This window comes from Exophiala oligosperma (assembly GCF_000835515.1).
Source record: "Exophiala oligosperma strain CBS 72588 unplaced genomic scaffold supercont1.2, whole genome shotgun sequence".
NCBI classification, from domain to species: Eukaryota; Fungi; Ascomycota; class Eurotiomycetes; order Chaetothyriales; family Herpotrichiellaceae; genus Exophiala; species Exophiala oligosperma.
This window is the reverse complement of record NW_015622819.1, coordinates 4,022,995-4,050,569: the sequence shown is the minus strand read 5'-3', so window position 1 is coordinate 4,050,569 and position 27,575 is coordinate 4,022,995. Positions and strand designations below refer to the sequence as shown.

General features: G+C 51.1%; 11 protein-coding genes across 14 annotated transcripts; 6 read left to right on the top strand and 5 right to left on the bottom strand.

Annotated features, from left to right (window-relative positions):
* Positions 1–3: 3 nt before the first annotated feature.
* Positions 4–1,727, bottom strand: PV06_02801 (uncharacterized protein). The gene is made up of 2 exons (XM_016403528.1): positions 1,390–1,727; positions 4–1,288 (listed from the first exon to the last, which is right to left on the bottom strand). Exons 1-2 carry the CDS (start codon positions 1,488–1,490, stop codon positions 478–480), a joined length of 912 nt encoding a protein of 303 aa, XP_016267425.1. The 5' UTR covers positions 1,491–1,727; the 3' UTR covers positions 4–477.
* A 175-nt stretch (positions 1,728–1,902) lies between these two features.
* PV06_02800 (uncharacterized protein) lies at positions 1,903–3,584 on the top strand. The gene has a single exon (XM_016403527.1). The coding sequence runs from the start codon at positions 2,087–2,089 to the stop codon at positions 3,443–3,445; it is 1,359 nt and encodes a 452-aa protein (XP_016267424.1). The 5' UTR covers positions 1,903–2,086; the 3' UTR covers positions 3,446–3,584.
* On the bottom strand, positions 3,489–6,341 carry PV06_02799 (serine/threonine-protein kinase bur1). Its single transcript, XM_016403526.1, has 2 exons — positions 6,243–6,341; positions 3,489–6,192 (listed from the first exon to the last, which is right to left on the bottom strand). The coding sequence occupies exon 2, from the start codon at positions 5,866–5,868 to the stop codon at positions 3,862–3,864; it is 2,007 nt and encodes a 668-aa protein (XP_016267423.1). The 5' UTR covers positions 5,869–6,192; positions 6,243–6,341; the 3' UTR covers positions 3,489–3,861.
* A 343-nt stretch (positions 6,342–6,684) lies between these two features.
* On the top strand, positions 6,685–6,962 carry PV06_02798 (uncharacterized protein; the record flags this gene model as incomplete). The annotated part of the gene is made up of 2 exons (XM_016403525.1): positions 6,685–6,807; positions 6,861–6,962. 2 exons carry the CDS (start codon positions 6,685–6,687, stop codon positions 6,960–6,962), a joined length of 225 nt encoding a protein of 74 aa, XP_016267422.1.
* Positions 6,963–7,046: 84 nt separating this feature from the next.
* On the bottom strand, positions 7,047–8,573 carry PV06_02797 (uncharacterized protein). The gene is made up of 2 exons (XM_016403524.1): positions 8,310–8,573; positions 7,047–8,222 (listed from the first exon to the last, which is right to left on the bottom strand). The coding sequence occupies exons 1-2, from the start codon at positions 8,320–8,322 to the stop codon at positions 7,180–7,182; spliced, it is 1,056 nt and encodes a 351-aa protein (XP_016267421.1). The 5' UTR covers positions 8,323–8,573; the 3' UTR covers positions 7,047–7,179.
* PV06_02796 lies at positions 8,562–13,128 on the bottom strand. 2 transcript variants are annotated; one of them, XM_016403523.1, is made up of 7 exons: positions 12,851–13,128; positions 12,250–12,795; positions 11,845–12,195; positions 11,664–11,798; positions 11,548–11,614; positions 11,368–11,499; positions 8,562–11,321 (listed from the first exon to the last, which is right to left on the bottom strand). In XM_016403523.1, the coding sequence occupies exons 1-7, from the start codon at positions 12,983–12,985 to the stop codon at positions 8,692–8,694; spliced, it is 3,996 nt and encodes a 1,331-aa protein (XP_016267420.1). In that variant the 5' UTR covers positions 12,986–13,128; the 3' UTR covers positions 8,562–8,691. The 2 variants fall into 2 exon arrangements, with proteins under 2 accessions (XP_016267420.1, XP_016267419.1); XM_016403522.1 differs by having other exon boundaries at positions 11,845–12,795.
* Positions 13,129–14,422: 1,294 nt separating this feature from the next.
* Positions 14,423–16,688, top strand: PV06_02795. 2 transcript variants are annotated; one of them, XM_016403520.1, is made up of 5 exons: positions 14,423–14,844; positions 14,921–14,970; positions 15,021–15,098; positions 15,150–16,304; positions 16,366–16,688. In XM_016403520.1, the coding sequence occupies exons 1-5, from the start codon at positions 14,557–14,559 to the stop codon at positions 16,421–16,423; spliced, it is 1,629 nt and encodes a 542-aa protein (XP_016267417.1). In that variant the 5' UTR covers positions 14,423–14,556; the 3' UTR covers positions 16,424–16,688. The 2 variants fall into 2 exon arrangements, with proteins under 2 accessions (XP_016267417.1, XP_016267418.1); XM_016403521.1 differs by having other exon boundaries at positions 14,921–15,098.
* Positions 16,689–19,264: 2,576 nt separating this feature from the next.
* PV06_02794 (uncharacterized protein) lies at positions 19,265–21,400 on the top strand (the record flags this gene model as incomplete). The annotated part of the gene is made up of 2 exons (XM_016403519.1): positions 19,265–19,283; positions 19,366–21,400. 2 exons carry the CDS (start codon positions 19,265–19,267, stop codon positions 21,201–21,203), a joined length of 1,857 nt encoding a protein of 618 aa, XP_016267416.1. The 3' UTR covers positions 21,204–21,400.
* A 487-nt stretch (positions 21,401–21,887) lies between these two features.
* On the top strand, positions 21,888–23,132 carry PV06_02793 (uncharacterized protein). The gene has a single exon (XM_016403518.1). The coding sequence runs from the start codon at positions 21,964–21,966 to the stop codon at positions 22,936–22,938; it is 975 nt and encodes a 324-aa protein (XP_016267415.1). The 5' UTR covers positions 21,888–21,963; the 3' UTR covers positions 22,939–23,132.
* A 177-nt stretch (positions 23,133–23,309) lies between these two features.
* Positions 23,310–25,127, bottom strand: PV06_02792. 2 transcript variants are annotated; one of them, XM_016403516.1, is made up of 3 exons: positions 25,021–25,127; positions 24,375–24,969; positions 23,310–24,314 (listed from the first exon to the last, which is right to left on the bottom strand). In XM_016403516.1, the coding sequence occupies exons 1-3, from the start codon at positions 25,036–25,038 to the stop codon at positions 23,638–23,640; spliced, it is 1,290 nt and encodes a 429-aa protein (XP_016267413.1). In that variant the 5' UTR covers positions 25,039–25,127; the 3' UTR covers positions 23,310–23,637. The 2 variants fall into 2 exon arrangements, with proteins under 2 accessions (XP_016267413.1, XP_016267414.1); XM_016403517.1 differs by having other exon boundaries at positions 24,375–25,127.
* A 203-nt stretch (positions 25,128–25,330) lies between these two features.
* On the top strand, positions 25,331–27,537 carry PV06_02791 (uncharacterized protein). The gene is made up of 2 exons (XM_016403515.1): positions 25,331–25,589; positions 25,643–27,537. The coding sequence occupies exons 1-2, from the start codon at positions 25,374–25,376 to the stop codon at positions 27,443–27,445; spliced, it is 2,019 nt and encodes a 672-aa protein (XP_016267412.1). The 5' UTR covers positions 25,331–25,373; the 3' UTR covers positions 27,446–27,537.
* Positions 27,538–27,575: the final 38 nt, after the last annotated feature.

The following is a 27,575-nucleotide window of genomic DNA, read 5'->3' as shown; positions in this document are numbered from 1 at the left end:
GGTATCTACGGAGTACGATGCTGTCCTCGTAAATAACTGGTCTCGACGGCCCTGTCCCTGGTGGATGTTTTTGATTGATAGGCCCCCTCTCGTTCGTTCTACTCGTCCTTGATCTCGTCAAGCATCTTTCTCTCTCTCTCTCTCTCTCTCCATCGCTACGGAGTACTCGTCCTTCATCCCCCCTTGTAACTCGTACTCCATCACTCCGTCCCATGACTTCATTGTACATCTGGCACGTGGAAACTTCCAACCAGCCGCAAGAATCCCTCGGCCGAAACTACAACACTTCACGCTACACTTGTGATCCACACATCTCTCGCAGCCATAGTCTGTGCGCTCGTAATGCATTATATCTGGGCAAAGGATTGGGTGGTACGAGTAGTAGAAAAGAGGAATTTGGCCGAAAGATCCCCCCCCCGATCTACTGTCACGACCAAGACTGCGCACCTTTCGTAAAAGACATTAGAATCCTCAAGTCTATACCCTCACCTCTCCATCCTCCCCAGGAAGAATCTTCCACAATCTTTCAACTACTGATACCATAATCTCACCCTTCTCCCACATCTCGTCATGTCCACCCGGCACCGATATCTCAGAATACCTCCAGTTACCGTGCGACGTCACAGGGCTCCTCAATTCGAGTCCTTCACCAATCCCTAGCAGAGTCGCTCTCATGGTCATCCGCTGCTCTGGCTCAACAAGTTCATCTCCGTCGGCGACCACGAGAAGAACAGTACAAGGAGAGCTCAGACTGATGTGACTCCCAAAATGGGACGGAGATGCCTCAATGCGCACCTTCTCATCGTCGCCGAAAGCCCCTCTGATGAAAGATTCATACACATCTGCATATGGCCCGGTACTGTGATTCCTCACCAGCGCCTTGATGTCGTAGATACCCGCCAGTCCAATCAGTGCCCTGGGCGCCGGCAGCCCTGCGTCGACATGTCGCTTCACCGCCTGAAAAGCCAGGGTGGCTCCGCATGAGTGACCCATCAAAACATAATTGTCGCTGTTGCTGAGACCATATACCCGACGAAGCACGTCAATGCCCGCACAGACGTCATCGAGGTGGTCCGGGTGTTTGGCATCTCGCGGACTGGCATCCGGATCTTGTGGGCACGAAGGATGCGGTGAAAGTCGGTAAGATAATGAGGCAATCGCGAGGGTTTTGTTTTTGCCTGGGGGTGTCACATCGCGTGTAGGATTCGACAGTAGTTTCGATACCACAGGATCCGCAAAGTTGCAAGCCGTGATCATGGGATCTCTCCACGCTCCTCCATGGATGAAGCTAAAGATAAGATTGTCAGTTGCCTCTTGAAAGTTATCTTCGACTTGTAGAGCCGTCTTGGATTCTATACTGCTCGACAATCCTCTAAAGGTCAAACTTACACGATCCAGAACAAAGATTCAGGTGAACGTTCTGGCGGGACCCAAACCAGGACTTTCTGAAGGTCATTGTCGCCGAACTTGTGAATCGTCGGCTCCATCATTGTGACTCGGATCTTTTCGAGAACAAGTTGAAGGTCGATTCTATTTAGGAAGAAAAAGGAGAGTAAGTGACGACGCCCGGCTTGATTAGGGCGAGGAAATCTTTAGATGACTATGCCGTGCATTAGAGCTTGTCTCTTCAAGACTTGTCAGTAGTTATCATTTTCAAAGGATTCCATAAAATCATCGAATCAGAATATGATCGCAATGACATCTACCAGACGTGCTGCAGAATCTCGTATCTTCGCGGAGTAAAGACGGAATGAACGATCAAGATGACTTCAAGCACTCCGTACTTCGTACGAGTATCGGGGTTGCAAGGCTGAAGTTTACCGTCACGTGTCAGGCTGGGTATGTTCATCACCTCAGCACGAGAGTTTTGTTCAGTCTTCCAATATCAAAGCCATCTAATGTCGATGGGCCTGACTTCGTGTTTTTTACTCGTATTGTCTCTAGAAAGACAACATAACATCAAGTCTAGTAATAACAACATCAGAATGAACGGTACGCTACGATCGAAATGAACCCCCTCAACCTGTCTTGAAGAGTAAGTCCTACGAATGTACGACAAACTCAAGCTCTTTCCCATTGGACACAAATGGCGACAAAGAAATCCCAGGACATTGAAGTGTTGGGCTACACAACCTTAAGACCTGCAAAAAGGAGAAAACTATCACCTCCCTCTGCGCCGTCCGAAGGACGCAAACGCTCCCAAGACAAGAAGCCGAGCAAGACGATCAAACCCGTGAAATCGACATCGAAGAATGATCTCAGCCCACGACCTCCACGCCAAAGACGATCTGTCCTCCAATCCAGATCCAGAACATCGCTTCGTTCCGCCGAAACACCCAACCTGAGCCCTTCACGAACCGCGAGTAAAGCTACGTCGAAATCAAATTCCGGTCTATCGACGCCATCGTCCGACACCAATAACCACAACAAAATCATCTTTACGAAGTCATTACTGGACCAAATCTGGACTCGTAACAAGAACCAACATCGAACCCAACCGTGGTGGAAATGTCTTGGAATGTTGAGGAAGGCCCTCACCAAGTTGGCTCTGTTGGACGACAAGGAAATTCGGTTTCGTCCGACGACGACAAGCGACGGCAAAAATGACAGCACTGCTACTTCTGTCGACGCAAAAGCGGTCCGATTACGATTCGAACAAGAAGCCTTGGTCAAAAAAGAACGAGACGTTTGGGTCGAATGGATCCGCGAAACTCTCTTGCCACGCTCTTACGTCGCCTTCACCTCTTTGGTGTCCGACACACAATTTGCAAACCTAGGAATGGTTTTGGTCGGGGTCCTTGCGGATGTTACGGGAGTGGTTGGTGAGCCTACTAGTACCACCATCCCTACGGCTGTAGTACCCGGCTTTTCAACTCTGGCGACCGAACCCGTGACTTCCCAGTGCCCTCGAAAACCAAACGGTCTGTCGGCCACGAGTTTACGGGTCACCGGATCACGGACGGGCGAACGGGTGGACAGGTATCATGATGGTGATGACATGGGTGAGGTGGTGGAGAGAAAACCAACACTCAGCGGGAACGGAAAGACGAGCCGTTCACAGAAAGAGAAAGATACAGGGTCAGATGCGATCGTCAAGACCCAAGGTGTCCGATCCACAGAGGCAGCACCCCTGGTGCTGCACGACGACGATGAGGAGGAGGACGACGACGACGGCGCGGAAGAAAAATCGTCCGTCGTTCATAACAGACGACAATCTCTACAAAGGCGTGCGACGCAATCATTGGACGACACGTCCCCCTCGATGGGCAATCTACCTAAACCCATATCTCAAACAAAACCTCTTCCTCCTTCTTCGACGACCTCCGAATCCGGTCGACCGGACCTCAACGGCAAGAAAACAACGCCAACGCGCAAAGATGAGAAAAGGAAAAAGAAAAAAACAAAGGGAGGCGCCATTGATGACTTGTTTGCTGGACTGATATGACTCCGTGACCGGCAAGAGAGACAAGACTTGGAAAAGAGAATAGTTTTTGAATTTTCAACTTTTGTATTTTGGCATTCTTAAGAGTACTCGTCAAAAAGTACCACCTATAACATAAAGCATACGCACAAGATGAGCCACCAGTTGTATACCATGTTTTCGTAAAGATTTCAACATGTTTTGCCCTTCTTACTAAGAAAAGATAAAAACGCCACGGCACACCCCCACGATAAGGAAAAGGTATCGTCCGCGCCACCCCCATCGCTATGCATAGAAAGAAGCACATTCAATACAATATAGGGAGCAAAAAGGAAAAAGGCAGTTCGCGGCCGACTCAGGTTGTGCCAGAAGATGAAGGGAATATGACTATCACGCCCACGACCACTTGATGAAGCAAGTCGAAATATTGAGACACATCATCATCGACGATAGGGATCTTGCATACCATACCCTCGGTCGCGATCTCGATCTCGATCTCGATACTCGCGCTCTCTTTCCCACTCTCGGTCTCTATCCCTCCTATCTCGATGTTGATTTGCATGTGGATCTCTGTCCCAATCCCTCATCGGAATTGGACTTCTACTCCGCGGTCTTCGATCTCGGTCTCTGTCGTAAGGTCCACCTTCAGGCGGCATCGGCATGCTATCCATATCTCGTAACCGTCCCCTGTCACGATCCGGGCCTGGCCCACCACCACTATCATCATATCGAAGAGGAGGTTCGCCATAGTCTGGTGGTCCGTGAGGATAGTGATGGCCCTCTCTAAAGGGTGGGCGGTCACCTCTTCTGCGAGATTTCATATGTGGTGGCGGCGGCCGGTGCTGAGAATCTCCACTGGAGTATGGCGGGACATATGTGTCGCGATCGTGAGGGGGGCGTCGATTGTCTACCGGAGGCGCACTGCCTGGAGGTCCTGGTACTCTAGACCGAGGCGGTGGGGGGCCACGACCGTCATCTCGGTAAGGTGGCATATCTGGGTCGGGGTACCGGTAAGGGTCGTTTTCATGAATTGGTTGGCGGGGTGGCATGCCATGCTCCATTGGAGGTCGTCGAGAATATCCCTCGTCGTATGGGAGACGGTGTGGTTGATCATGCGGTGGCATATCTCGAGGAGGTGGCACACGACGGTCGTTACCCCCATAGCCTCCATTCTGTCCAGGCGGTGGAGGTCTACGACCATGCCCTTGTTGCCCGTAGCCGTTAGCATGGGGTCGACCTCCAGGAGCTCGCGAGCCAGGGAACCCTCGACCTTCGTGAGGAGGAAGAGGACGCCCGTTAAGACCCCATTCACCCTGCGAGGCGATACCCACCGATCCACCGGCTGGCGCAGGTGGAGGCTTCTGTTTCTGATCTCGGAACTTCTTACGATCCAATTCATGAGAGTCCTCAAAGGTTGGTAAGTCGCCAGGTCTGGCAGGCAGCGGTTCTGTGTGGAAATAAGGATGTTGTAATGCATCGATTGCATTTATTCGTGTCCGCCAATCAAGCTTCAAGAATTCACCCAACAACGAGAGCGCAAGGGGAGGCAGTTCGCGAAATACCCGGCTGAGCGTAGGCTGTTTGGGTTCGAATTCTTTAATACCATCGCAACCCGGAAGGTCTCGCCAACCTGGCATTGTCTCGTCCGTGGGAGAACCAACGAGGTCGAAGATGATCTGGGCCTGATTGAGATCTGTATTGCCAGTCAAAATAGGCTTCTTCTTGAAGATCTCGCCAAAAACACAACCAACACCCCACAAGTCGATTGCGGTTGTATATTTGCGCAGTTGCAAAAGGAGTTCTGGCGGTCGATACCAACGGGTGACGACCAAGGTGGTGTACTCTCGTGTAGCCTCGCCGCCTCCATGACCAGGCCGCGGTGGGTCGTCATGGTATGGGCGCGCCAGGCCAAAATCGGCAATCTGTAGAATGCCTCTGTTGTTGATAAGGAGATTTGCAGCCTTCATGTCTCGATGTAGAATCTTGTTCTCGTGGAGGTAGGCACAGCCTTCGAGAAGTTGTTTCATGTAACACTTGATCTGTGCCTCTGAAAAATTCACGTCGGGATTCTCGAGCAGACCAGACAAGTCGTGGTCCATGTACGGCATGACCATGAACATGCTCGGTTTCTTGCTTGCATTCTTCGGTCGCTCGACGGCCATCTCCTCCAATTTCAAGATGTTGATGTGATCAAGCTGTTTCAAAAGTTTGATCTCCCGCAAGGCGGTGATGGGAAATCCATCCTTCTCATTGTGCATCAAAATCTTTTTCAGTGCGACCAATTGTCCGGTCTTTTTTGATCTGGCCTTCGATACTTCTCCAAAAGTACCCTCTCCTAGTTTGCCCAGATATTCGTAGTCTTGGATTCTCGAGCAGCCATGAAATCGAGGACTGCCATCGGCAAGCCGCTCAAGTGTTTTGTGCGGGCGATGCAATTCGCTTGACATTGTGTCCTTTAAACCAAGTGTTGTCGGACAACAAGTAGACAGAGTTGAAATTTCAGGTTGCCTCCTCTTGGGTGAGGAAATGCCTCCGGAGAGAGCGCTCCAATGCCTTATTTTAAGACGACGTGGTGATCGATCGCAAGTCGGTTGTTATAAGAGTTGATCTTATTGAAGGGGCCGAGGCCGAATGTGATAGCCTGGACTCGTCATCTAGTCGCCAGAAAGTATCACTGTCTGGCGCAAGAGGGTAGATTCAAAAAGGGTGAACAATAGGCGGACAATAGGGTTGGTATTGTTATTTGCGCCGCAGGTGAACGCGATTCGAAACTGACGTCGTTGTAAGTGAACTGACCATGAGAGTTTCTCGAAGAACGCACACTTAGTTCATCAGTACCGTACCTGAACCCTGAGCAATTTTCAGGGTCAAGGTGGCTGCGCGACCGACATCGTTGATCGAGAAATGCGATAAAAGTGACATGACCAGTGCATGTTGAATTCGATCCCCGTCTGTTGCCCTGCGCTGCCCTGCGCTGCTCATCGGCGCTAGCGGATTAACTGATTTTCCGATGCCACTGAGCCCGTTTCAATCCGCCAATCACATTCTGTTCATCTGAGGATGAACTAAGCACATTTTAAGCCTAGCGCATTTTGGTCCCTCAACTCACAGTCGCAGTTGTCACGAAGCACTCAGCATTCCACAGCTTCACAACCTCCAAACGATCGAACCTGCCAACTTGTAACAGGTATATACCCAAGCTTCTCTTATGTGCGGCCTCGTGAGAGAGTAAAATTGACACTCGGACAGATCAGATTGTCAAGATGGCTGGCCCAACAGGTGGAAGGCCAGTGTGGAAGGGCAATCACCCCGTTGGACAAATCAATGCGCCACGACCTCTGTACAAATTTGCCGCTACTGGACTGGGAGCAGCTATGTGGTTCTTTGTGAGATTTTCTGAACCTCCAGATAAGACCAGTACATGCTGACATGGCCTTAGTTATTCTACAGGATGAAGCAGGACGGTCCTGCGCTGTTGGGATGGGAGCATCCATGGGACCACGGATCCCATTCGCATTCCAAAGAGGGCGACAGCCATTGATCTTGCGGTACTCTCTAAAACGACTGCACATGATTCATTGTACATACATTTGCACAGTCACAAATCGGCGTTTGGATGAAAAGATTTATGTTCTGAAAAAGAGATGGCCTCGAAATTCCAGAGGATTCCCGGCTGAGGAAAGGCGATATCTCGCCTTCTGCGGCATCATGACAACTACCTTCAAGATGGAATACAAAGATCTTTAAAGCCCGTGATGTCAATGCTCCAGATACTCGCCCTGCTTCCCATCACCAATCTTCTCGAACAAGTAATGGCTTACTCCCCAAACGTCACCACCGTCCCACGCGAAAAGCTCTGCGCACGCCATATAGAATATTTGCCAGCGGTAGAACCACATGGCCGCATTTTGTTTGCCATATGTCTCCCTCAGGCCCGGCCAAATATCATTTCTGCTGGCATTCATCTTGCTCAGCCAATCCTCACAAGTCTTTGCATAGTGTTTCCCACTGACCCACCACTGTTTCCTCAGCGTGAGATCGTCCTGAAAGAAATGCAACAGATCGGCCGAAGGCATCGTACCTCCCGTGAAGAAATGGGTACTCATCCAGCCATCCTCGAAATCATACGGCGAGTCCTTGTGACTGAAGATGTGCACGAACAGCTTCCCACCGTGTCTCAGTGCACGCGCGATTTTCTTCATGAGCAAGCTATAGTTCTTCATGTGCTCAAACAGCTCGATCGAGACTACCCTGTCGAAGGAGTCTGGCGCGAACTCGTACGTCACCACGTCGCCCGTGACGACTTTCAGGTTCGTCAAGCCTTTTGTTCTGGCTTGCTCATCGATATACAGCTTTTGCGTGCGTGAGTTTGAAAACGCCGTGATGTTGGCGTTGGGGAACAATTCGGCCAGGTACAGCGAGGTACTACCCCATCCGCAGCCCAGGTCGAGGATGTCCTGGCCGTCTTTGAGGTCCGCCTTTTGGACGTAGGTCTCGAGCATGGCGACCTCGGCTTGGGCCAGGGTCTCGTCGCCGGTCGGATACAGACAGCTCGAGTACTTCATGAGGGGACCGAGACAGGCCTGGAGCACCGACGTGCCGACCTCATAGTGCTGGGTGTTTGCCTTGTCAACCTCAACAGCTATGGGCCGTTGGCGTAAAGTCGCCACGTAAGACATCTTCCGGTCGTACGCCTCGGACATTGATTCCGCCTTGATCATCCTCACGCGCTGCGCCAGCTGTCTCCTGATGCCGATGCGGATCACGGGCAACGGCAGCCAGCCGTTGTCAAGGAGGTACTCTAGAGGGACTGTGTCAGTATCGAGGACTGTATTGCTCCGGATTACACTAGTAGGTAGGGAGGTACGAGAGGCTGAGGTTCACCAACCTGTAGGATCCATATTGTCCGTCACCAGTAGATACAATACGACCCCACCGACCAGCAACGAAGAGTTATAATGTCCCGTTTCTTTCAGGTATCAACAGCCTGGCATGTTCAACAATAGCAACAATCACCATCATAGCATCAAATATTCCTCAAGATGTGGGAAGTTCTGGCCTTTGACTCTTCGTCGTTGCATAAACTCAAAAAACCGTGACCCATAAAAGTGGTGACGTCGATGAAATATAAAAATAAAAGTCATGAGCCACGATTTTTTGGGCCAATATCAACAGCGACGACGAAAACCAAAGGGAAACAGGTAACTTGAATCTGGTGTCTCGTTTTCATCAATAGTAATAACAATAGTCTTAGTTGTATTGTACAGGGTCTATTTACTCTTTTGTATATCCTCATAGATAACCTTGTACTTCTTTCTGATCTTGGGATGCTTGGGTCGGAGCTTCAACTTCAACCGACCAAGGTATTTCGCCATGATCGGGAAAATGTTTCTCTCGGCGAGGTAAGCCAGGGCGAATCCAGCTGCAGCCAACGCCAGCAGAAACAGCTCGTAACCAAGAGACATTTCGGTGAGATCCATGAAATTCGACAGCCATATCGCTGGATCGAGAAGCATGTAGAGGGAAATCAACGAAGCCACCGCAAGGGTAACGCAGAAAGGTACATTCTTCGTCATGGATTGTCGAAAGGGAGGGCCGACACTCAGGACAACGCCTGAGAAGGTATACTGGAAGCACGAAACCAGAAACAGAGCAGTATTCTGAGAATTGTCGACATTGGATTTCTGCTTGTTGAGTCGTGGCGGAATGTACCATGGTTGCTGCTGTACCGTTTCGAATGCAACCAACTGGACAAGTATAGAGAGCACAATCTGTCCAAGAAGGGGGGTCAGTACTTTTCTCGAGACGAGGTTTGCTGTCGGACGCTTCTTGCTCAGGTTAGGATACGCTCCGGTCCAACCCATGAAGATTGCTATCGGCAAGATCAACGCCAAGTCGATGAAGAGGAACTGGAAATCGCCCAGGTTCGACGCCGAAGCATAGAGGAAGCTGACTGAGGTGAACTGAATGGCCGAGTACAAGCTCATGTACTTGAAGCAGCAGAAGCTTGTCACGAGGGCTGCTCGACCCTCCTTTATCAAGGTCGGAACACATGAAATGTCGAAGATATGGCTGGTAAATGGGGCCGCAACAGAAGCCTCGGCCTCAGAGAGCGATACGCCAACGTCCGCGGCCTTTAGTGCACCACAGTCGTTGGCGCCGTCACCACAGAAGCCACAGCAATAGTCAATGCTTTGTAACTTCTCCACCAACTCGTGTTTCTCATCAGGTGACATTCTGGCGAATACGGCACCTTTCACAAGCATCCTTTGCAGAACTTCTGTTGAAGCAAAGTCGACTATCCACCGGAAAGCGTCACCGGTTACGGCCAAAGTATAGTCGCCCATAGCCAAGGCATCGTATGGAGCGCTAGTGTTCTGTTCAGCGGGCAATTCCAATGGGAGGAGCGTATTCTCGTCCAGCTGGTAGATCTGATTATCCACACTTTCCCAAATCAATCGAGCTTTTGGGTCCATTTTGTCGCTGTCGATGAAGTGAGGGACAAAACAATGCTCATCACGGTTGATGAGTCCGCACTCGCGGGCCACACTGATGGCGGTTAAGATGTTGTCACCGGTGCACATGACATTCCGAATACGGGCCTCATTCAGCTCCTCGATGATTTCGGTGGTAATTTCTTTGAGTTTGTTTTCGAACACAATGAAGCCGATCAGCTGGAGTCGCGACTCTGCCTCAGAACGCTCCATAGTCTGTATCTCATCCCAGTTGACTCGGGATATATATTTCGATGCGCAGGCAATGACACGGAAACCCTTGTGAGTGTAATAGCTGAGAAGGTCGTCAAAATCATCAGGTATGCTTGAGGGAGTACAAATATCCTTCATCACCTCCGGAGCACCCTTGACGTAAACGCTTGCCCCAGGGTCGCCAAATTGTCGGACAATGACACTAGCGCGTCGAAGGTGTGAGACAAAGTCGAATGAACGTAGAACTCCTAGTTCAACTCTGACCGGATGGGAGTTGTCTTCTGAGTCTTCAAGATCATACTCGAACCCATGTGGAGGCCGAGCTACACTGGGAGCGGTTTGATGAGTTCCGGGCTCGATGAAGTGGTTTGTAAGACGAGAGCCTTCTTCGAAAGACCAGCCGGTGAATTGAAACATCTTCAAATCGAGCGGGTCTCCAATTAGCTCATCATCTACTAAGCGGAGCGAATGACAGGTGGCCATTGCATAAAGCATGTTTTTGTTGACGCGATAGTCGACAGTAGGATCCCGATCATAGGACGCCGGTGGCAATATCGCATGGGCTTCTTCCAGAATATCGCCGAATCGAATTTCAGGATGCTGCACCAGTCTCACTCCGAGTACGTCGAGCCCATCTTCAGTCAGAGTACCAGTTTTGTCGAAACAGACGACATCCAATTTACCAGCCACGTTCACTCTTTGTGGGCTGATGCAGAATATCTGCTGTTTCCTCAGTCGAGAGAGTGCAAAATTCGTACCAATGGTGAGCGTTGCAGGTAACGCCGGCGGGACCACGATGGTGATGAGGTCCAGCGCTCTCACAACAATGAGATGCCATGCTAAGCCCAGCTTGACGAAATTGATGAATGATGCGACGAAGCCGACTGCAGCGATAAGACCCATGACGGAAATATAGCGGAATGAGTCTCGGTAGAACTTGAATCCAGAGGGTTTTGGGAAGAGCATAGACCGTACCAGAGCCCCTTTTGTAGTGTTGAACCCTGTACGAACCACCATTGCCAACGCCACTGCTTCGTCATCTTCGGTGTCTTGAGGTCGTCTCGCCCGGATGATTTTTGTACCACAAAAGAGGAAAAAGCGAGCTACGCTTGGATGAATGGAAGTCGCACCGAGATCGACATATGGGAGAGCTTCGTCTGTGATAGGGACTTTCGAGACGGGTATTGACTCGCCTAGACAAGTCAGTATCACGGGGGAAACCAGGGGGCCCAGACGTACCTGTGAGCATGCTCTCATTGATGATACAGTCACCAGCCAGGAGCAAGCTGTCGCAAGGGATTTGCGAAAGTGAGGGATCGGAAACTTCGTACACATCCCCGGGCACAAGATCGCCAGATTGAGCCGAACGCCCTAACACTGTCAGCATGAGGTCCAATAGACTGCTAGTCAGACACATACAAAAGCCATTGCGGAGCACACGGACGTCGCACTCGAAACGTGAAATCTCCCTCAGACGTCGCATTGTCTGGTAAAATATAAGCAGCGGACTGATTAAAAGGATTGAGGGGACATACCGAGCGAGTTTCGACGACGGTGCTTGTGATTGAGAACACAGATATCAAGAAAATGGCAGCAGCATAGTAATAGTATTCGTCCATTGACCATAAGAGAAGACTTGCGACTTGAAAGATGTAGAAAGGATGAAAAGCCTATGGCTGTCAGTTGAATCACATACTGGAAGCTGAAATGACTGACCTCGTCGAGAAGCAACTCTGGGATAGTCTTCTCTTGAATTTCAATCATATTCCTGCCGAAGACCTGCTCTCGTGGGTCTCTTTCATCGGTGTCAAGACCCTCTCGGAGCGCTTTGACAGATTCCCATTGGGGATCCCACCAGTCGTTGTTAAGGACAAATTTGTCCTCGAGAGGATGATAAATAAGCCTCATGTATCTATAATCAAGGTATCTTAGGACTGGAAGTTCGTGATCTCCGTCATATCGATAGCCGTTGAGCTTCTCTCTTCCAGACTGGGTGAAGACGCTGGACAGTGGGTAGCCATATTCCTCGGAGGACACATAGTGAACAGTAAACTCGCCCCATTGATTCTGAAAATTCTTAGCCTTTTTTCTGGGACGTCTACGTTCGGGTCCAAAGCTCACCTCAACCACAACCCAAGTACATTTTTTGAGAGGCGTAGGGGAGCCGACCAGGGATATGCGCCATCGTGGAACCCAACGCATAACAAGATAGCCAATGCCAGCAGTCAAGACACAAATCGCAAGATACAATAGCAATCCGAGACTGGAGGTACTGAAACCAGCAATAACCATTGTCAGATCTTCACTCTCAAGGAAAACCTGTTGAGAAAAGGTGCCGCCGTCATCGTGCTCTTGAATGTCGCTTCGTGCAGATGCGTGCCGCCGGAGAAGTGGCTGTTCCGCAGAAGCTCCATATCTACTGGAAGACTTGCGTCGAAGCGAGCTGGTATCCCCAGATTCCAAGTCGCGTTCTTCATCGGGATGGTGTCCCCCCTCGTCATCACTAAGTACCAGGGCCTCCTCATCCTCATCGGAGTAGCGAGGCGACTCGTCGGGCTCTTGGAAGTATGTGAAGGATGCGATTGAGCCAGCTCGTTGTCGAGGTCTTGCATAGGCAAACCCCGTCGCCGAGGAGGGTACAGATTCTGATATTGGACCTGAAAATGGCTACGAAGTGTCAATTCCCACCAATGCTTGCCCACGGAGCTCGAAACACACGAACCTCATCATTGGCCATCTCTACATCGGAGACATAGCTCTGAAAGCTCATATTTGAGCCACGACGCGTCATGCGTTGGACAGAACTGCTCCTCCCGGCGACGCCGCCGCCACCAGGACCTGTTCGATCTGGATCCATGTTGAGAGCAGTCTCTGTTCAGGCCAATACTGGGAACCAATCAGAGTATCATCTTGACACGGAATAATGGCCAGACCCGACTCGTGAGGCCTGGATATGTCGAGTAATTGTGCGACAGCCTAAGAAAACCCTGGAGATCTAGGACCGACATTTGCACCAGAAAATCCACAGCGCAGTCAATGACGTTCGAGGGGCGCATCTGGCGAGCATCAATATGCCAAGGCGCTAGTCTAGTTTCGGTGCTGGCTTCTATCTGCACGTGCGACGAGGAGATAGGAAGTACTTGATGAAGACATTGAAAGGAACGACGTGAGTATAGTAGACACCTATAGGAGTACCCGATTGACTTCTAACGTTGTCGCACCTTGGTCGCCGAAGCCTCGTCAATTAATGTTGACAATCGCTGCATGTTTCCATACGCAGTGCTTCCGGGGAAAAATGCGAGGCCTGCGAGCTTTGGAACAGTGCAGACATCAGAGTGACTTCTCAAGATGATGATTGTCAGTTGTATCGCCAAATATTTGCCAACGCTTGGTTCATCTACAGTTTGGTCCATGAATGCTAGGTATGGATTGCCTGACCATCGCCCAGCCAGAACGATGCGCTTTCCGTCCGGAGTTCCCCGAAGAGCAACAACCCACTGGTATGAGAAGAGGCCATGACTTGGGGACTTCATCCTTGTGGCTCGACATTCCATTACACTGAATATTGCAAACTGCAACGATCGCACATTACTGACGAGAACGCCATTGGTGGAAAGATCTTGATAGTTGCTCAACTTTCCCTTCAGTTTTGAAGGTTGCTGCGGGCTCGCTATATATACCCAATCCACAATAGCATCGATCGCCAGGACGAGCACTGAATGGCGCCTGCTCTTGGTCATTATCAAAGACTGCTGCTATTCAAGTGGCTGGTCTCAGGCAAGACAGTACGCCGATAGGCTGGATGGCTGGCTATGTCCCGGTAATGAGTTTCGCCGTCAATTACAGCCTCCGTAAGATTCGAAGGACAAGGCACCGAGATGAACAGATGTTACTTGATCGGAACCGAGAGGATCTCCATGCATACCCGTACGAGTATATGGGATCCGGAAGATGCTACACATCATCGAATACTCTTTTCGCCTTACGCCAAAGAAGATGGAAAAGCGTCTAGACTTTTCATGTTATGAGTGATCCGTTGCCGGACAAGGCCGGGATGATTCGGAATGTGACAATCTGTCCACGATGCCTCGGCAATGACCAGTCATGATGCCAACTAGAGTAATTCTCCGCAAAACACTAGCCATCCTCCTCTCCGGCCATCTCGACTCCATTTCCTGGCTCCAGGCTCTGTGATTGGATCCATCGCCCCTGGACCTGAGAAGGCCGCCGGTCTTGAGACCGCGGTTGAGGGCGACATGTGCTGCATGTTCTGACGTCTCTTGCCATATTATATCATACCTCCTCTTCTCCGAGCCTCCTCGCTGCTGTTCTACATTTCAGTCCTTTCTCATTTTCTGGATATCCCTCCACGATTCCTGATCTCTAGAAATCTTCATTCCCATCCTATACCCATCAAAAGTCGAAAATATGGCTTCCATCGAAACCATCAACGATGGCGTTGCCATCAACGCACCCATCAAAGACTCCTACCGGAAGATCCTTACCCCCGAAGCAACCGCTTTCCTCGCCCTTCTCCATCGCACATTCAATTCGACGAGAAAAGAGTTGCTCAAGAGAAGAGAGGTCCGTCAGCAGGAACTCGACCGTGGAGTACTGCCAGATTTCCTCCCAGAAACCAAGCATATCAGAGATTCGGACAGCTGGAAGGGAGCACCTCCCGCTCCCGGCTTGGTTGACCGAAGACTCGAAATTACAGTAGGTTGCACCGATATCCCACAGCTGGGTCCTGCCGTGTCTTTCAATCTGCGGAGATGCTAAAGATCTGTAACAGGGCCCAACAGACCGTAAGATGGTTGTCAATGCGCTGAACAGTAACGTTTGGTATGTTTGCGTTCTTTGAATGTTCCGGGATGTCTCTGACCTCCACCAAGGACGTATATGGCCGATTTCGAGGACGCCCAAGCGCCTACCTGGGACAACCAAGTATCCGGTCAAGTGAACCTATACGAGTAAGTCTGAGCGTTGCCCTCCTACTTTAGCATGTACTGACACCATTGCAGCGCCATCCGGAAACAAGTAGATTTCAAGCAAGGAGAAAAGGAGTACAAGCTCCGCACTGACCGAGTACTACCTACCTTGATTGCCCGACCTCGAGGATGGCATCTCGAAGAAAAGCACTTCACCGTCGACGGCGAACCCATGTCTGGGTCTCTCTTCGACTTTGGTCTGTACTTCTTCCACAACGCCTTTGAGCTTGTCAACAGAGGCACTGGTCCTTATTTCTATTTGCCCAAGATGGAGTCGCACCTCGAAGCCAGGCTCTGGAACGATGTCTTCAACCTGTCGCAAGACTATATTGGCATGAGACGAGGCACCATCCGTGGTACCGTCCTCATCGAGACCATTTTGGCCGCATTTGAGATGGATGAAATCATCTATGAGCTCCGTGACCATTCGGCCGGTCTCAACTGTGGCCGTTGGGATTACATCTTTTCCTTCATCAAGAAGTTCCGCCAAAACCCTCAGTTTGTGCTGCCGAACCGAGACGATGTCACCATGACCGTACCCTTCATGGACTCGTACGTTCGACTTCTGATCAAGACCTGCCACCGTCGTGGCGTCCATGCCATGGGTGGCATGGCAGCTCAAATCCCCATCAAGGACAACCCGGAGGCCAACGACAAGGCCATGGATAAGGTCAGACAAGACAAACTCCGCGAGGTCCGCGCTGGCCACGACGGCACCTGGGTGGCACATCCAGCGCTTGCGGCCATCGCCGCTGAAGTCTTCAACAAGCACATGCCAACCCCCAACCAAATGTTCAAACGCCGCGAGGACGTGTACGTCACCAAGAACGATCTGCTCAACACCAACATGCCCGGCTCTGTGACCGAGGACGGCATCCGAAAGAATCTCAACATCGGCTTGGGCTACATGGAAGGCTGGCTCCGTGGCGTCGGCTGTGTGCCCATCAACTACCTCATGGAAGATGCTGCGACTGCCGAAGTGTCGCGATCGCAACTGTGGCAATGGGTCAAGCACGGCGTCAAGACCGCCGATGGCAAGACTGTCGACAAGGCTTATGCGCTCCAATTGCTCAAGGAACAGGCCAACGAGTTGGCATCCAAGGCACCAAAGGGTAACAAGTTCCAACTTGCCGCCCGGTATTTCGAAGGCCAGGTGACTGGTGAGGATTATGCAGATTTCTTGACAAGGTATGCTCCCGTTCCTAGCTTCTCAAGTGTTGTCGCTATTTGCTAACATGTTTTTTTTCAGCCTGCTCTACAATGAGATCACCACCGTGGGCTCATCACAACCCGTTGCGAAGTTGTAAGCCAGTGAGTGTTATGTAGCAAGGGCGAAATCGGAGCGAGTGGGGGGGAATCCAGGCGTGTGCATGAAGTAATGATATCAAAAAAAAAGCTTGGAGACGAATGCCCGTGTATGCTTTTGAGTAGTATGCAAAATGTACTCCGTATTATCTTACAGTAGGTCCAACAAACTATCCCTCAACAATGTGAATAATGCGGTTCAGTTTTTGGCTACCTCGAGTGGGTTGTTGTTGGCGTGGGACTTGGGTCCTTGTCAGAGTGTTTCTCATCTCCCTATGTACTCGTACTCGTACCCCGTTCTATGCCCATTTCCACTAGCCCAGGGTGGCCCTTGGACAAATATCGACTTGTTGAACTGAACCTCCCTAACTACTCCGTACCCAGTTACTGTACTCCCCGTCGGTAAGATACAGTAAAAGTCCCTTGTGCAATTGGGCGGCGCTAGAATTAGTTTGTTGCTTGTTGCATGCGTGGCGCAATCACTCGTGTTTTGCTCGTAACGAGGAGGCTTAAAGCGAGTATCAGGACCCATGCTTCGACATCCCATCCGTTCTCCGTTGCCGAGTACCATTCACACAAAAGTCAACTGCCGTGGGTGTTACGGAGTATGTACTCGGTAGAAAAGATTGCCAATTCCTACGCTGAAAGGGCTTAGAAGCAAGCATCGTCTGTTTCAGAATTGATCCTTCCAAGGAACCAAGCCGGGTGTTGGAGTGAGCAATTAATAAAAGGTGAGAGTTTAGGAGCTCCCCGCCCCCTAGGCGAGTGATCAGCACTTTGGATGAAGAGGTTGATGATCCTTTTATCTTGGGTACTCCGTAACTCGTCAGTTGTGGGTGTCTTCCAACGATCTCTTTCGGGCGCGGAGCTGGGCGTATAATGGGTACTCTATAGGGGGCCCAAGGCTTACTTTCCAGGGTTCATCAGGCTGGCTGACTAGGGCCTCACCCAACAACCAGCCAACCCTGGTACAGTGCGAGCACTTGTTCGTAGTGAACGGTTATATTTTAGCTGCCGTCGTTTCTTCGTGAGGGCCCGTTCCCGCAATGCCCGAATTGCGCCTAGTTTCAACGATCTTTACTGGGGTCATAAGGTGATTAACCCTGGACCAAAAAGTCTTCTAGTCACTGGTGAGGACGATGAACTGAACTGTAAACCCTGTCTGAAGGAGATCCGCAAAGCCGTTATCACACACATCCCACCCCCCTTCACTTTCGATGTCGATGGCTCGATCTCCCCTGTTCGTCGTAGAACAAATGGAGTTGGAAGAAGGGAATGGGAATCTTCTTCCCAACCCTCCCCGGTTTAGCCCAGTGGACGAACACAAGGGTACGACAAGTTACCAGGATCGCCATGCCCACGCAATGCATTGTAGTGTACACCGTTCCGATAACTCGTTCGAGCACGTTTTTTCCGGGACCGTGGGTGGCCAATTCCAACCTCTTACTCGGATTGTACAAAAAAGGTGGGCTACCTGTACAACAAAAATGCCGGAAGGGCCTGGGACATATCCGTACTGTTCGGTGTAGCTGTCTATATGCACCTCAACTACGGAGTACCAACCAGAACAAGGAGAAGGCCACCCTCACAGAAGATGACAGGATTCTTACAGCTTCGCAGGGCCTTTCTCTTATGAAGTTTACGGTGTGACAGGAGGTTGTGGGAGTTCAAGGCATACAGTACGGAGTATTCATACGAGTACCTCCTTAGACACACACGCACGCACGCGACACATAGAGGCCTCTACGATCACTTTCCAACCTCCTCCCTTTCATCAAAGTCGGGACGATCTGTAGATCAGGGCAGAGCTTTACTAGATGAGTTACTGTATAGACACACTAACTACTGTAAAATGTCTCGATGACCAGCTCTCTAGCCCCCCCCCTCTCTCTCTCTCACACACACACACACACACACGTTTCCCCGCGACCCTAGCTTAGCTTCGTCAATTCAACCAGTCATGATTTTGCCGGTGTGTGTCGATGCCCTGCAGGTCCCAGGAACAACAGCGACTTTTACGGAGTACGGAGTAACAAATTTCTGCAATCCATGGAATGGATCCTCTCGTGGCTGCGCGTCTTCTCTCTCCGAGTAGTTAGTGGGAGTCTTTTGCTTATGGTGGACCATGAAGCCCCTGAACCCTCAAAGCCGGGAAAATAGAACCACTCAACATCAACAACACACCAAACCAAAGGCTCCGCTCCCTTCAAGTCACCTCATAGTGTACTTGTCTAACTAGGTAGCAAAAACGGGCGGTCGGCATCATTTTCTCTTCAGAAGGATCGCCTTATTGCAGGAGACAAGGGCAATTCGTGTAGTCCTAGATGGACGGTTCCTGGACATGGTCATCTCTCTCAACCCACCCTTGCCTTTTGCTTTTGCTTGCTTTGAGGCTTCCCATGGTCTGATTTCAAGTCTAGAAAGATATCTTCGAAGCCAGCCCCGTCGTCGTCGTCGTGGCGTTCGCCCCCATTATTCTCCCTCTCTCTGTGACTGGTCTCTTTACTATACCTCTTCTCTCTCTATGTCCGTACTGTACACGAACTTTATCAAAGCTTGTTATACTCCGCGTACACGAACTTGAACTTTGGGGGCTACTACAATACAAGCCTTTTTTTTGGTTGTTTGCTCCACGGCGCGCTCGGCATGCCAGTAGGACTATGAAGCAGTGAACACAGCGCTGTCGGCTCAAGCAACCATACGCGGCGCATGTTTCCTTCGTTCAACTATGCAATTTTGAGAAGTACATGCACATGGTTTTTTTCGAGGGCTGGCACCTCGTCACGAGACACATTTGATCATATCTGCGCGGCCACAACTTATACATATATACACGAACCAAGATGGTCGATACTTTACATCGTGAGTGCCACCTAATCTACGGGGTACACCTGAAATCATTCTTCTTCCTCATCACTGTTCTATATACTGACTGGTCTTTCAGCCCCTCCGTCGGTCATTGCGACATGGCCCAAACCGAACTATGTTGATCCCGCCACCAGGGGGCCTGCTCTGGAATACATATGCATCATATTCTCCGTCATCGGTCTCGTCATTGTCGCGGCACGAGTCTACTCTCGACTCTTCATCACAAAAGCACCGGGCCTGGACGACCTCCTCGTGGTTTTGGCCCTGTGTGTCATCATCACACTGTGCGTCTTGGTCATCGTCAGCAACAAAGTCTACCACACCGGTCGACACGTCTGGGACATCGAGGTCGACACCTTTGTCGGGTCGCGACTCAACATCTGGATCAGCCTGTGGTGCTACATCGTGGCCATCAGCCTGATCAAGGTCAGCGTCCTCTTGTTCTACCGCCGACTCAGCGTCAAGTTCAGCAAGGCCTTCCTGATCGCGACCTGGATCGGCATCGTCTACAACATCCTGTACTTTTTGGCCTTTGGCCTCGCCCTCCTCCTGCTCTGCCACCCTCTCCACGCGTACTGGAAGAGCTTCAACCCCGTGTGGGCCGCGACGCACAAATACCACTGCGTCTCCGAGGGCAGCACGCTGCCGGCATCTTCTGCGTTGAGTGTGCTCGGGGACCTCTACAGCACCTTACTTCCCATGGTGTTGGTGTACAATCTCGACCTTCCTTCGAGACAGAAGATTGCATTGTACGTCTTGTTCGCGTTCGGGTTCATGGCCGTCGCCGCAGGGACCATCCGGACGGTGCTTCTGTACAACCTGCTCAACGTGGACTATGACTTCACGTGGGAGCTGTACGTGACCTGGATCTGGGGTGTGATCGAACTCTACCTGGCCCTTTTCGCGGCGAGTGCCCCCGGCCTCAAGCCCTTTTTCCGCCGGTTCTTCATGGACTCCATCAACAGCATCGCGCGGAACTCTCGTAAACGAATGGATTACTACGGCCGAAGCAACAAGGGAACCTGGGCCTCGGAGACAAAAGGTCAAATCAGCGTGGACGTCGCCGTCGATGTGGAGAGGATCGGTGTTGCCTATGGAGGAGGAGGGGAAGAAGAAGTAGACACTCCCGCGAGAGAAAGAGGGTTCTTGCACGACATTGAACATGAAGACACGAAACATTTTGAGTTGAGAGCCAGCCGTGACGGCAAAAAGATGATCCCCATGCAGGTCTATAAACGCAGCGAAGGAGGAGGAGGAGGGGGAGGCTCAGGGTCCAACACGCCGATGAACCCGTTCGTATCGGACCGTGATCGAAGTCTTTCCTCCAACTCTCCGGGGCCCAATGTGAACTGGCCCATGGAATCATTCGGACGCGGCGAAAACAACTACAACAACAGTCGCACTGCTTTGCCGAACCCTGGAATGTCCAGAACAGCAGAAGGATACCGGTCACCGCCTCCTCATCATGTCGGACTGGTCGTGCATCCTCCGTCGTCAGGCGATGAAGAACAAGACAGAAGGATGGCACGGGGTGGCAGTGTCAAGGCTGCTAGGATGAGGGCTCAGCAACAGGCCGCCGCCGCCGCCTCCGCCAGTATAAGCCCCGTCGGTCGAAAACGGACGTCGATCATCAACCCTCGACAATTTGAAGACGAACATGATGGTCTAGGGACGGGGTCATCGTTGGAATCTCCCGCTGGATCCGACGCCGAGTCGATTTATGGAGAGGAGGAGGAAGAGGGCAGGCGGCCTTGGAATACCATCATGACGAACAGCAGCAGGAGTGTCCACACGGGAGGAGGACACAGCAGTAGTAGTGACGATACGCTACAACTACCCAGGATGGGGGGAAACAGTGCGAGCCGACCTGCCCGTATACCTGGTCAAGGCAGTGGGATCGGGTATGGATCGTGACACGACTCTTGGATGAAGTGGAAGATCGCTTTGGGTACGCAGTTAATGTTGGATGGATGGTATGTATGGTACGTATGTATGCGTATGGGAAGTAAGTGTGGTCACGAGAGACCCTGAAAGGCCCCAAAAAGAAGGAATAAAACTTATACCCCAGCATCGTATTGAGGTTCTAGAACGAGGATATATACCAAGGTGCAGGCGTTCTTTTTGCATATACGGAATGGAAAGAGTTTTGAAATGTTTGTCGCACTGGTGACGGTTTACAAAGTACAGTAATTGCCTCAGGTACAGCACAGCACAGTCATTATACGGAGAAGGATGAGTGAAGATATTCAATGTTTTGCACACTCCACGACGCGACTTGTTCAATGTTCGCCAACCTACTGTACAGTAGTAACCCTCCTTTACCCGAGTTAAGGTGACCTACCTCAGTACTCCATAAAGTAATTCAATAGCCGACGTGCGGAGTAACCACCGATGTCTTCCGATGCCATTTTCAATTCTCCAAGTGGAGGGACGCCAACATCTCGACTGAGGGGAGTTTGTACTTCGTATTTGAACTTTACAAGAACTATGAATTGGTTGAGACGGTAGGAAATCCGGTAGAACTTGGAACGAAGCCTTTAAAATAAAAAAGAAACAACATACTAAACCTCCATTTACTCGACCTGCTCATCACACATTACACACACACACACACACACACACACACACACACACACACATACACATCCCGCAATCACACACCTACATTCCCAAAATGAAGATTCTCATCACCGGCGCCGGAGGGTTTTTGGGACAATTCCTGGCGCGAGAACTTTTGTCCAACCCTGACCACAAGGTCGTCCTGACCGACATCGTCGACGTCCCCGTCCCGAAAGGATCCAAAAACCCTCGAAACGCCACGTGCGTCAAGGCGGACCTGTTGAAGGACCGCGGGGCCAGCGTCATCACCCCCGACCTCGACGCCGTCTACATCTTCCACGGGATCATGTCCTCGGGGAGCGAGGCGAACTACGACCTCGGGATGAATGTCAACCTGGAAAGCACGAGGTTGTTGCTCGAGACGATCCGTCACGTCCGGCCGGGGTTGAGGGTCATCTACGCGTCGAGCCAGGCGGTCTACGGTCGACCTTTGCCGGACGTCATCACCGAGTCGGTCCTGCCGACCCCGGAAGGGTCGTACGGAGCGGCCAAGCTCATGTGCGAGACCTTGATCAACGACATGAACCGCAAGGGGTTCATCGACGCCGTCACGCTGCGATTCCCCACCATCTCGGTGAGGCCGGGGAAACCCGCACCGGCGGCGAGCGCCTTCATCTCGGGCATCATCCGGGAACCCCTGGCCGGGAAGGAATGTGTCGTGCCGGTCGAGGACAGGAACTTCCCCAGCAACGTCTGTTCACCAAACACCCTCATCTCCAACCTGGTCCACGCCTTGACCCTCGACGGCGGCGCGCTCCCCAGACACAAGCGCGTCGTCAACGCGCCGGGCATCTGCGTGACGATCCAACAAATGTTGGACGCCCTGGCCAAGGTCGCCGGCAAGGACAAACTGCGGTACGTCCGTGAAGAACACGACGAGTTTCAGGCTCGAATCCTGTACTCTTGGGCCTACAACTACGACAACACCCTGGCCCTGAGTCTCGGGTTCAGACAACCCACCGGTTTCGAGGATGCGGTCAAGGAGTACATGAATTTCATGGCCGAACAGGAAAAGTGGGAATCAGAATGAAGATGAAGATGAAGATGAAGATGAGAAGAGTGAGAGCCGAAGTTGCCGAGGATGACGGTTGGGTCACTTTGCATATGCATCTTACACAACTAATTAAAAAAAAACAAAGAAAAAGCCAGTTCACCTTGTGCATGACTGGCCAGTCTTACTGTCATCTGTATCCAAGGCAATATTCAGATTCCATTCATCTCTTCTACTGAACCGTCCTCTTGTACTAATACTTGCTAGGTATCTAGTTTCATTTCATGTTCTTTTCTACTACCGTAGAGCCCGGCAAAATGACCGATGTCATTCATTATTTACACAAAAAAAGCCCCCCACGTTTTCGATTTTCCCCCCTCACACGGCGAACAAGCCGATCAAGAAAGTCACTCACAACTGTTTACAGGTATCCATTAAGGACCCCTAACCTTACCTATACTGGTAGATACCTAGGTACGTACGGAGCATGTAACAAGTTAAACAATATTAAATAGCCCCGTCCAAGTCATGCATATCGACATACTCGGTTCACTGGAAAGACGAGGCTTGTAATCCAATGTCAAGCCTTATCTGAGGTGCTCTGCACAAGCTACATTTCGTTGGAATCATTACAACGAGTTGATCCACCGCTATAATCCAGTAGAGAACAATCTTTGCAATCTTTGCATGACTCAATAACTGATCGATTGACCCGATGCCTCCCCTTGGATTTGTATCTCACTTACTTTCACCGCCTATACTCTCCTTCATAGCCTCATCGGTAGCTTTCTTGACTTGCTCATCCTCGCCCTTGGCATCATCCTTGGGGGCTTCATCGTCTTTCAACGTGATTGGTTTCGCATCCTTCTCCTCGTCACTATCCCCCAGACTAAATGGATCATTGTCAGCCACAGGGCTGGGATCTATACTAGTCAAAGGTTGCCATTTGCTACTCTTGCCTCCTGATCCTGGAGCGGTAGTTGTGCTGGTCGTGTTGCCTGGTTTGGGAGAAGCAGAGTACATGTCTCTAATCTCCTCAGGTGGCCCATCTTGAAATGATACCTTGCGCGTCGATCCTGGCGATGGACGTCTTTCGCTGGATTTAAATAGGTTCGGGTTGGCTAACGGTCGGCTTGACGTGCGAGGTGGTGCTTCACCATCTCGAAGCTCCAATTTTGAAAAATCGTCGCCAATGGGCTGCATGTCTGCATCATACCGCTGCAAGTCGGCACTTCGACGCATATCTCCACTGCGCCGTGGGGGCATTGGCGGAGGTTGTTCTGATTGTCCAGCAAATGTGGCATCGTCATCTTCTCCATCCAATTTCTTCTTGAACGCCGTCAACCATTTGTTGACCGTGGTCTGAGTCTCAATAAATCCTTTTTTGATATTGTCGCGGATTTCAGGTAGGTCATCTGATCGAGATATGCGTCAGCTTTTGGAAACATGATAAGTCACCGGCAGCGACAGCTTACCATCAATAAAACTCCGCCATGGAACATCATCCGAGTTCGGACTTGCACCTGGACGTCCAACCCGTGAGCCTTGCAGGTGCTCATTGTATCGTCCTCCAGATTCACGACGTCCTCTCTGCTGTCTATCTGCACCTTCATAATGCTCTGCTAATTGTCGTGCATAAAGTTCATCTGCCTCCATTTGAGTCATCTGCGTGGAAGAAAGTGGCTGGACAGTGGGTCGAGGAGGTCGGGCAGGTGGTTCAGGTTCTCGTTGTGATTCTGGGTCTGACATGCCCAGGAGGGCATTGAAAGCGGGCTCTATGTTTCCTCCGCTTGCCGAAAGAACGGCACGCACCACATTGGCATCAATGGATGGAAAGGCTTCTTTCAAGGTGGTTTCCGCTTGTTCTCTGGGACTCACTGGTCGGGGAGGCTTCGCGGGTGGTGCTGGGTCATCTTTGGGAGGTAGAGTAGGGAGAGTTTCTGGCTTGGACGTCTTCGTGGGAGTTGATATGGTGCCTGTCTCTTGATCGCTGTCAAAGTCCAGGGGACGGGCTGTTGTAGGAGACTCAGGAGGTCCATCATTAGCTTTCAATGGAGATACTGGCGAACCCTGAGGATAACCTTAGCGTTGAGCGTGCCCTGGGGGAGCTCAAGAACTTACAGTTTCGTTGTTGGCCATTATGGCTAGGGAGCTAGTATATCCAATCAGTTGAATTTGACTGTGCTGTAGATAAAAAGTCCTTTTGTCAACCTGCGTTGTGTGCTGCAATATTGTTGACTGTTGTCAGGCAACGGAGTTCTTGAAACGGGGCATATGATTGCGCTCGGGTCCCTGTTCGCCAGACCTTCTTGTTTAATGTTCTTGGCATGGTGACGTTGTTGTGGCGGAAGAGACTGTGGCGCAGTAATGAGGATGGCTGTGCTAATTCAGGTTTGCGATTCGTGATTTGCGATTTGTTTGACAGCCTCATCTACCAGACCCTCGATCATGATATTGCAAGCAGGGCACCAGATATGACAGACTTTGACTTGTCTTTCATCCCGGCGCTTTACAAACCATCGGCTCTATTGCCTATTGCGAGACATAAAGCCAGCCTACTCTACACGGTCGAGACCCACCAAGTTACTGTGATCATCGGACAGACAGGTAGTGGAAAGACTACTCAGTTGCCTCAGTTTCTCGAGCAGTCAGGATGGTGCGCCGACGGGAAATGTATTGCAGTCACTCAGGTGGGTAAGTTGATCAATTTAACGAGCGGAGTGTGTTTGACAGGTTTTTGTAGCCCCGTAGAGTTGCCGTTACCACCGTAGCGACTCGAGTTGCAGAGGAGATGAGATGCCAGGTCGGCGAGGAAGTCGGGTATTCTATACGTTTCGAGGATGTCACCTCGTCACGGACGAAGATCAAATTCCTCACCGACGGCATGCTACTCAGAGAAGCTCTCGTCGATCCTCTGTTGACAAGGTATTCTGTCATCATGGTAGACGAAGCCCATGAAAGATCTTTGAGCTCGGATATTCTACTCGGGTTGTTGAAGAAGATCAAGAAGCGACGGCCAGAACTACGAATCATCGTCAGCAGTGCCACGCTCGAAGCCGAACGGTTTTTTGAGTTCTTCAAGCATGAAGGCGAATCCGACAACCAAGGTCGAATCGTCAGCATTGAAGGTCGTACGTACCCGGTCGACATTCTCTATCTAGACCAACCGACGGATGACTATGTGGAGAAGGCGGTCCAAACAGCCTTCACAATACATCAGCAAGAAGGTCCTGGCGACATCCTCGTCTTCCTTACCGGCAGAGAAGAAATTGAAACTGCCATGCAGAAATTATCTGAACTTGCAGCGACCCTGCATCCTAAAGCACAAGCTCTCCAGCCATTACCGTTATATGCCGGCCTCAGCACAGATGATCAGATGTACGTTTTCTCGGAGGCAGCGGAAAATACCCGCAAAGTCATCCTCAGCACCAACATCGCAGAAGCCTCTGTGACCGTCTCTGGCGTAGTGTACGTTGTGGACTGTGGCTTCGTCAAACTCCGATCCTTCAACCCTACCACGAATATTGACACTCTGACACCATTCTCATTATCAAAAGCTTCGGCCATCCAACGGGCGGGACGTGCAGGAAGAACTCAACCCGGAAAATGCTTTCGACTGTACACCCAACAGTCTTACGAGGCGCTTCCCGCCACAACCCCTCCGGAAATCCAGCGTTCGAATCTCGCCCCGATGGTGCTACAGCTCAAGGCTCTGGGCATTGACAACATAGTCCGGTTCGATTTTATATCTCCACCGCCGTCACAACTTCTGGTTCGCGCGTTCGATCTGCTCTACTCCCTCGGCGCGGTCGACGACTACGCCAAGCTCACTTCACCCCTGGGCACGCGCATGGCGGAACTGGCCATCCCGCCCATGATGGCCAAGTCACTTCTCGCGTCCTCCGACTTTCGGTTCAACTGCCAGAGCGAAATGCTGACGATAGCAGCCATGACTTCCCTGCAGGGAAACGTGTGGTTCCACCACAGCGGCGAAAAGAAAGCCATGGACCTCTCGCGCCGCAAATTCGCGGCCGAAGAAGGGGACCACCTCACGCTGTTGAACGTCTACCAGGCCTTCGTCACCAAGGGAAAGAAAGAAGCTCGTTGGTGTCACGACCACCACGTCAATTTCAAATCCATGCAGCGCGCCGTGAGCATCCGGAACCAGCTGAGACGTTATCTGGAGCGCCTGGGCGTGAAACTTCAGGAGAGCTCTTCTACGACCGCCGCCAGCCAGCCTCACCTATCAACTACCGCCGCCCAGCCAAGCCGACAAGCCGACAAGCCAACGGCAATCGTCAAGTGTTTGGTGGCAGGGTTCTTCGCCAACGCCGCAAAGATGCAGCCGGACGGCAGTTTCAGGTCCGTCTCGGGCAATGTCACCATGCACGCACACCCGACGAGTCTGATGTTCAATCGAAAGGCGGAATACGTCATCTTTCATGACCTCCTCGAGACCGGCGACAAGGTATACATTAAGGACATAAGCAAAGTAGAGAAACAGTGGTTGGTTGACTATTCGGGAGGATACTATAATATCAAGTAGGTGTGGTCGACCTTAAGAATCTGTACAAATGCAAACTGGTGTACAACATCCACATTGCTCAGGACGCACTTTTCCACTCTACCGTTTCTTTGCTTTTCTAAGGGGATGATGTGCTATTCCTATTCTCTGT

Excerpts from the sequence above, each read along its gene's own strand:
- PV06_02801 (XM_016403528.1), bottom strand. The coding sequence starts at position 1,490 with ATGATGGAGCCGACGATTCACAAGTTCGGCGACAATGACCTTCAGAAA. Across the intron at positions 1,289-1,389 it reads GAATCTTTGTTCTGGATCGT|CTTCATCCATGGAGGAGCGT; the intron begins GTAAGTTTGACC and ends TCTTATCTTTAG.
- PV06_02800 (XM_016403527.1), top strand. The coding sequence starts at position 2,087 with ATGGCGACAAAGAAATCCCAGGACATTGAAGTGTTGGGCTACACAACC.
- PV06_02799 (XM_016403526.1), bottom strand. The coding sequence starts at position 5,868 with ATGTCAAGCGAATTGCATCGCCCGCACAAAACACTTGAGCGGCTTGCC.
- PV06_02796 (XM_016403522.1), bottom strand. The coding sequence starts at position 12,985 with ATGGATCCAGATCGAACAGGTCCTGGTGGCGGCGGCGTCGCCGGGAGG. Across the intron at positions 11,615-11,663 it reads CCGTCGTCGAAACTCGCTCG|ACAATGCGACGTCTGAGGGA; the intron begins GTATGTCCCCTC and ends ATATTTTACCAG. Across the intron at positions 11,322-11,367 it reads CAATGAGAGCATGCTCACAG|GCGAGTCAATACCCGTCTCG; the intron begins GTACGTCTGGGC and ends TGACTTGTCTAG.
- PV06_02795 (XM_016403520.1), top strand. The coding sequence starts at position 14,557 with ATGGCTTCCATCGAAACCATCAACGATGGCGTTGCCATCAACGCACCC. Across the intron at positions 15,099-15,149 it reads GGTCAAGTGAACCTATACGA|CGCCATCCGGAAACAAGTAG; the intron begins GTAAGTCTGAGC and ends ACACCATTGCAG. Across the intron at positions 16,305-16,365 it reads TATGCAGATTTCTTGACAAG|CCTGCTCTACAATGAGATCA; the intron begins GTATGCTCCCGT and ends GTTTTTTTTCAG.
- PV06_02793 (XM_016403518.1), top strand. The coding sequence starts at position 21,964 with ATGAAGATTCTCATCACCGGCGCCGGAGGGTTTTTGGGACAATTCCTG.
- PV06_02792 (XM_016403516.1), bottom strand. Across the intron at positions 24,315-24,374 it reads ATGGCGGAGTTTTATTGATG|ATGACCTACCTGAAATCCGC; the intron begins GTAAGCTGTCGC and ends TATCTCGATCAG.
- PV06_02791 (XM_016403515.1), top strand. The coding sequence starts at position 25,374 with ATGACAGACTTTGACTTGTCTTTCATCCCGGCGCTTTACAAACCATCG. Across the intron at positions 25,590-25,642 it reads AATGTATTGCAGTCACTCAG|CCCCGTAGAGTTGCCGTTAC; the intron begins GTGGGTAAGTTG and ends AGGTTTTTGTAG.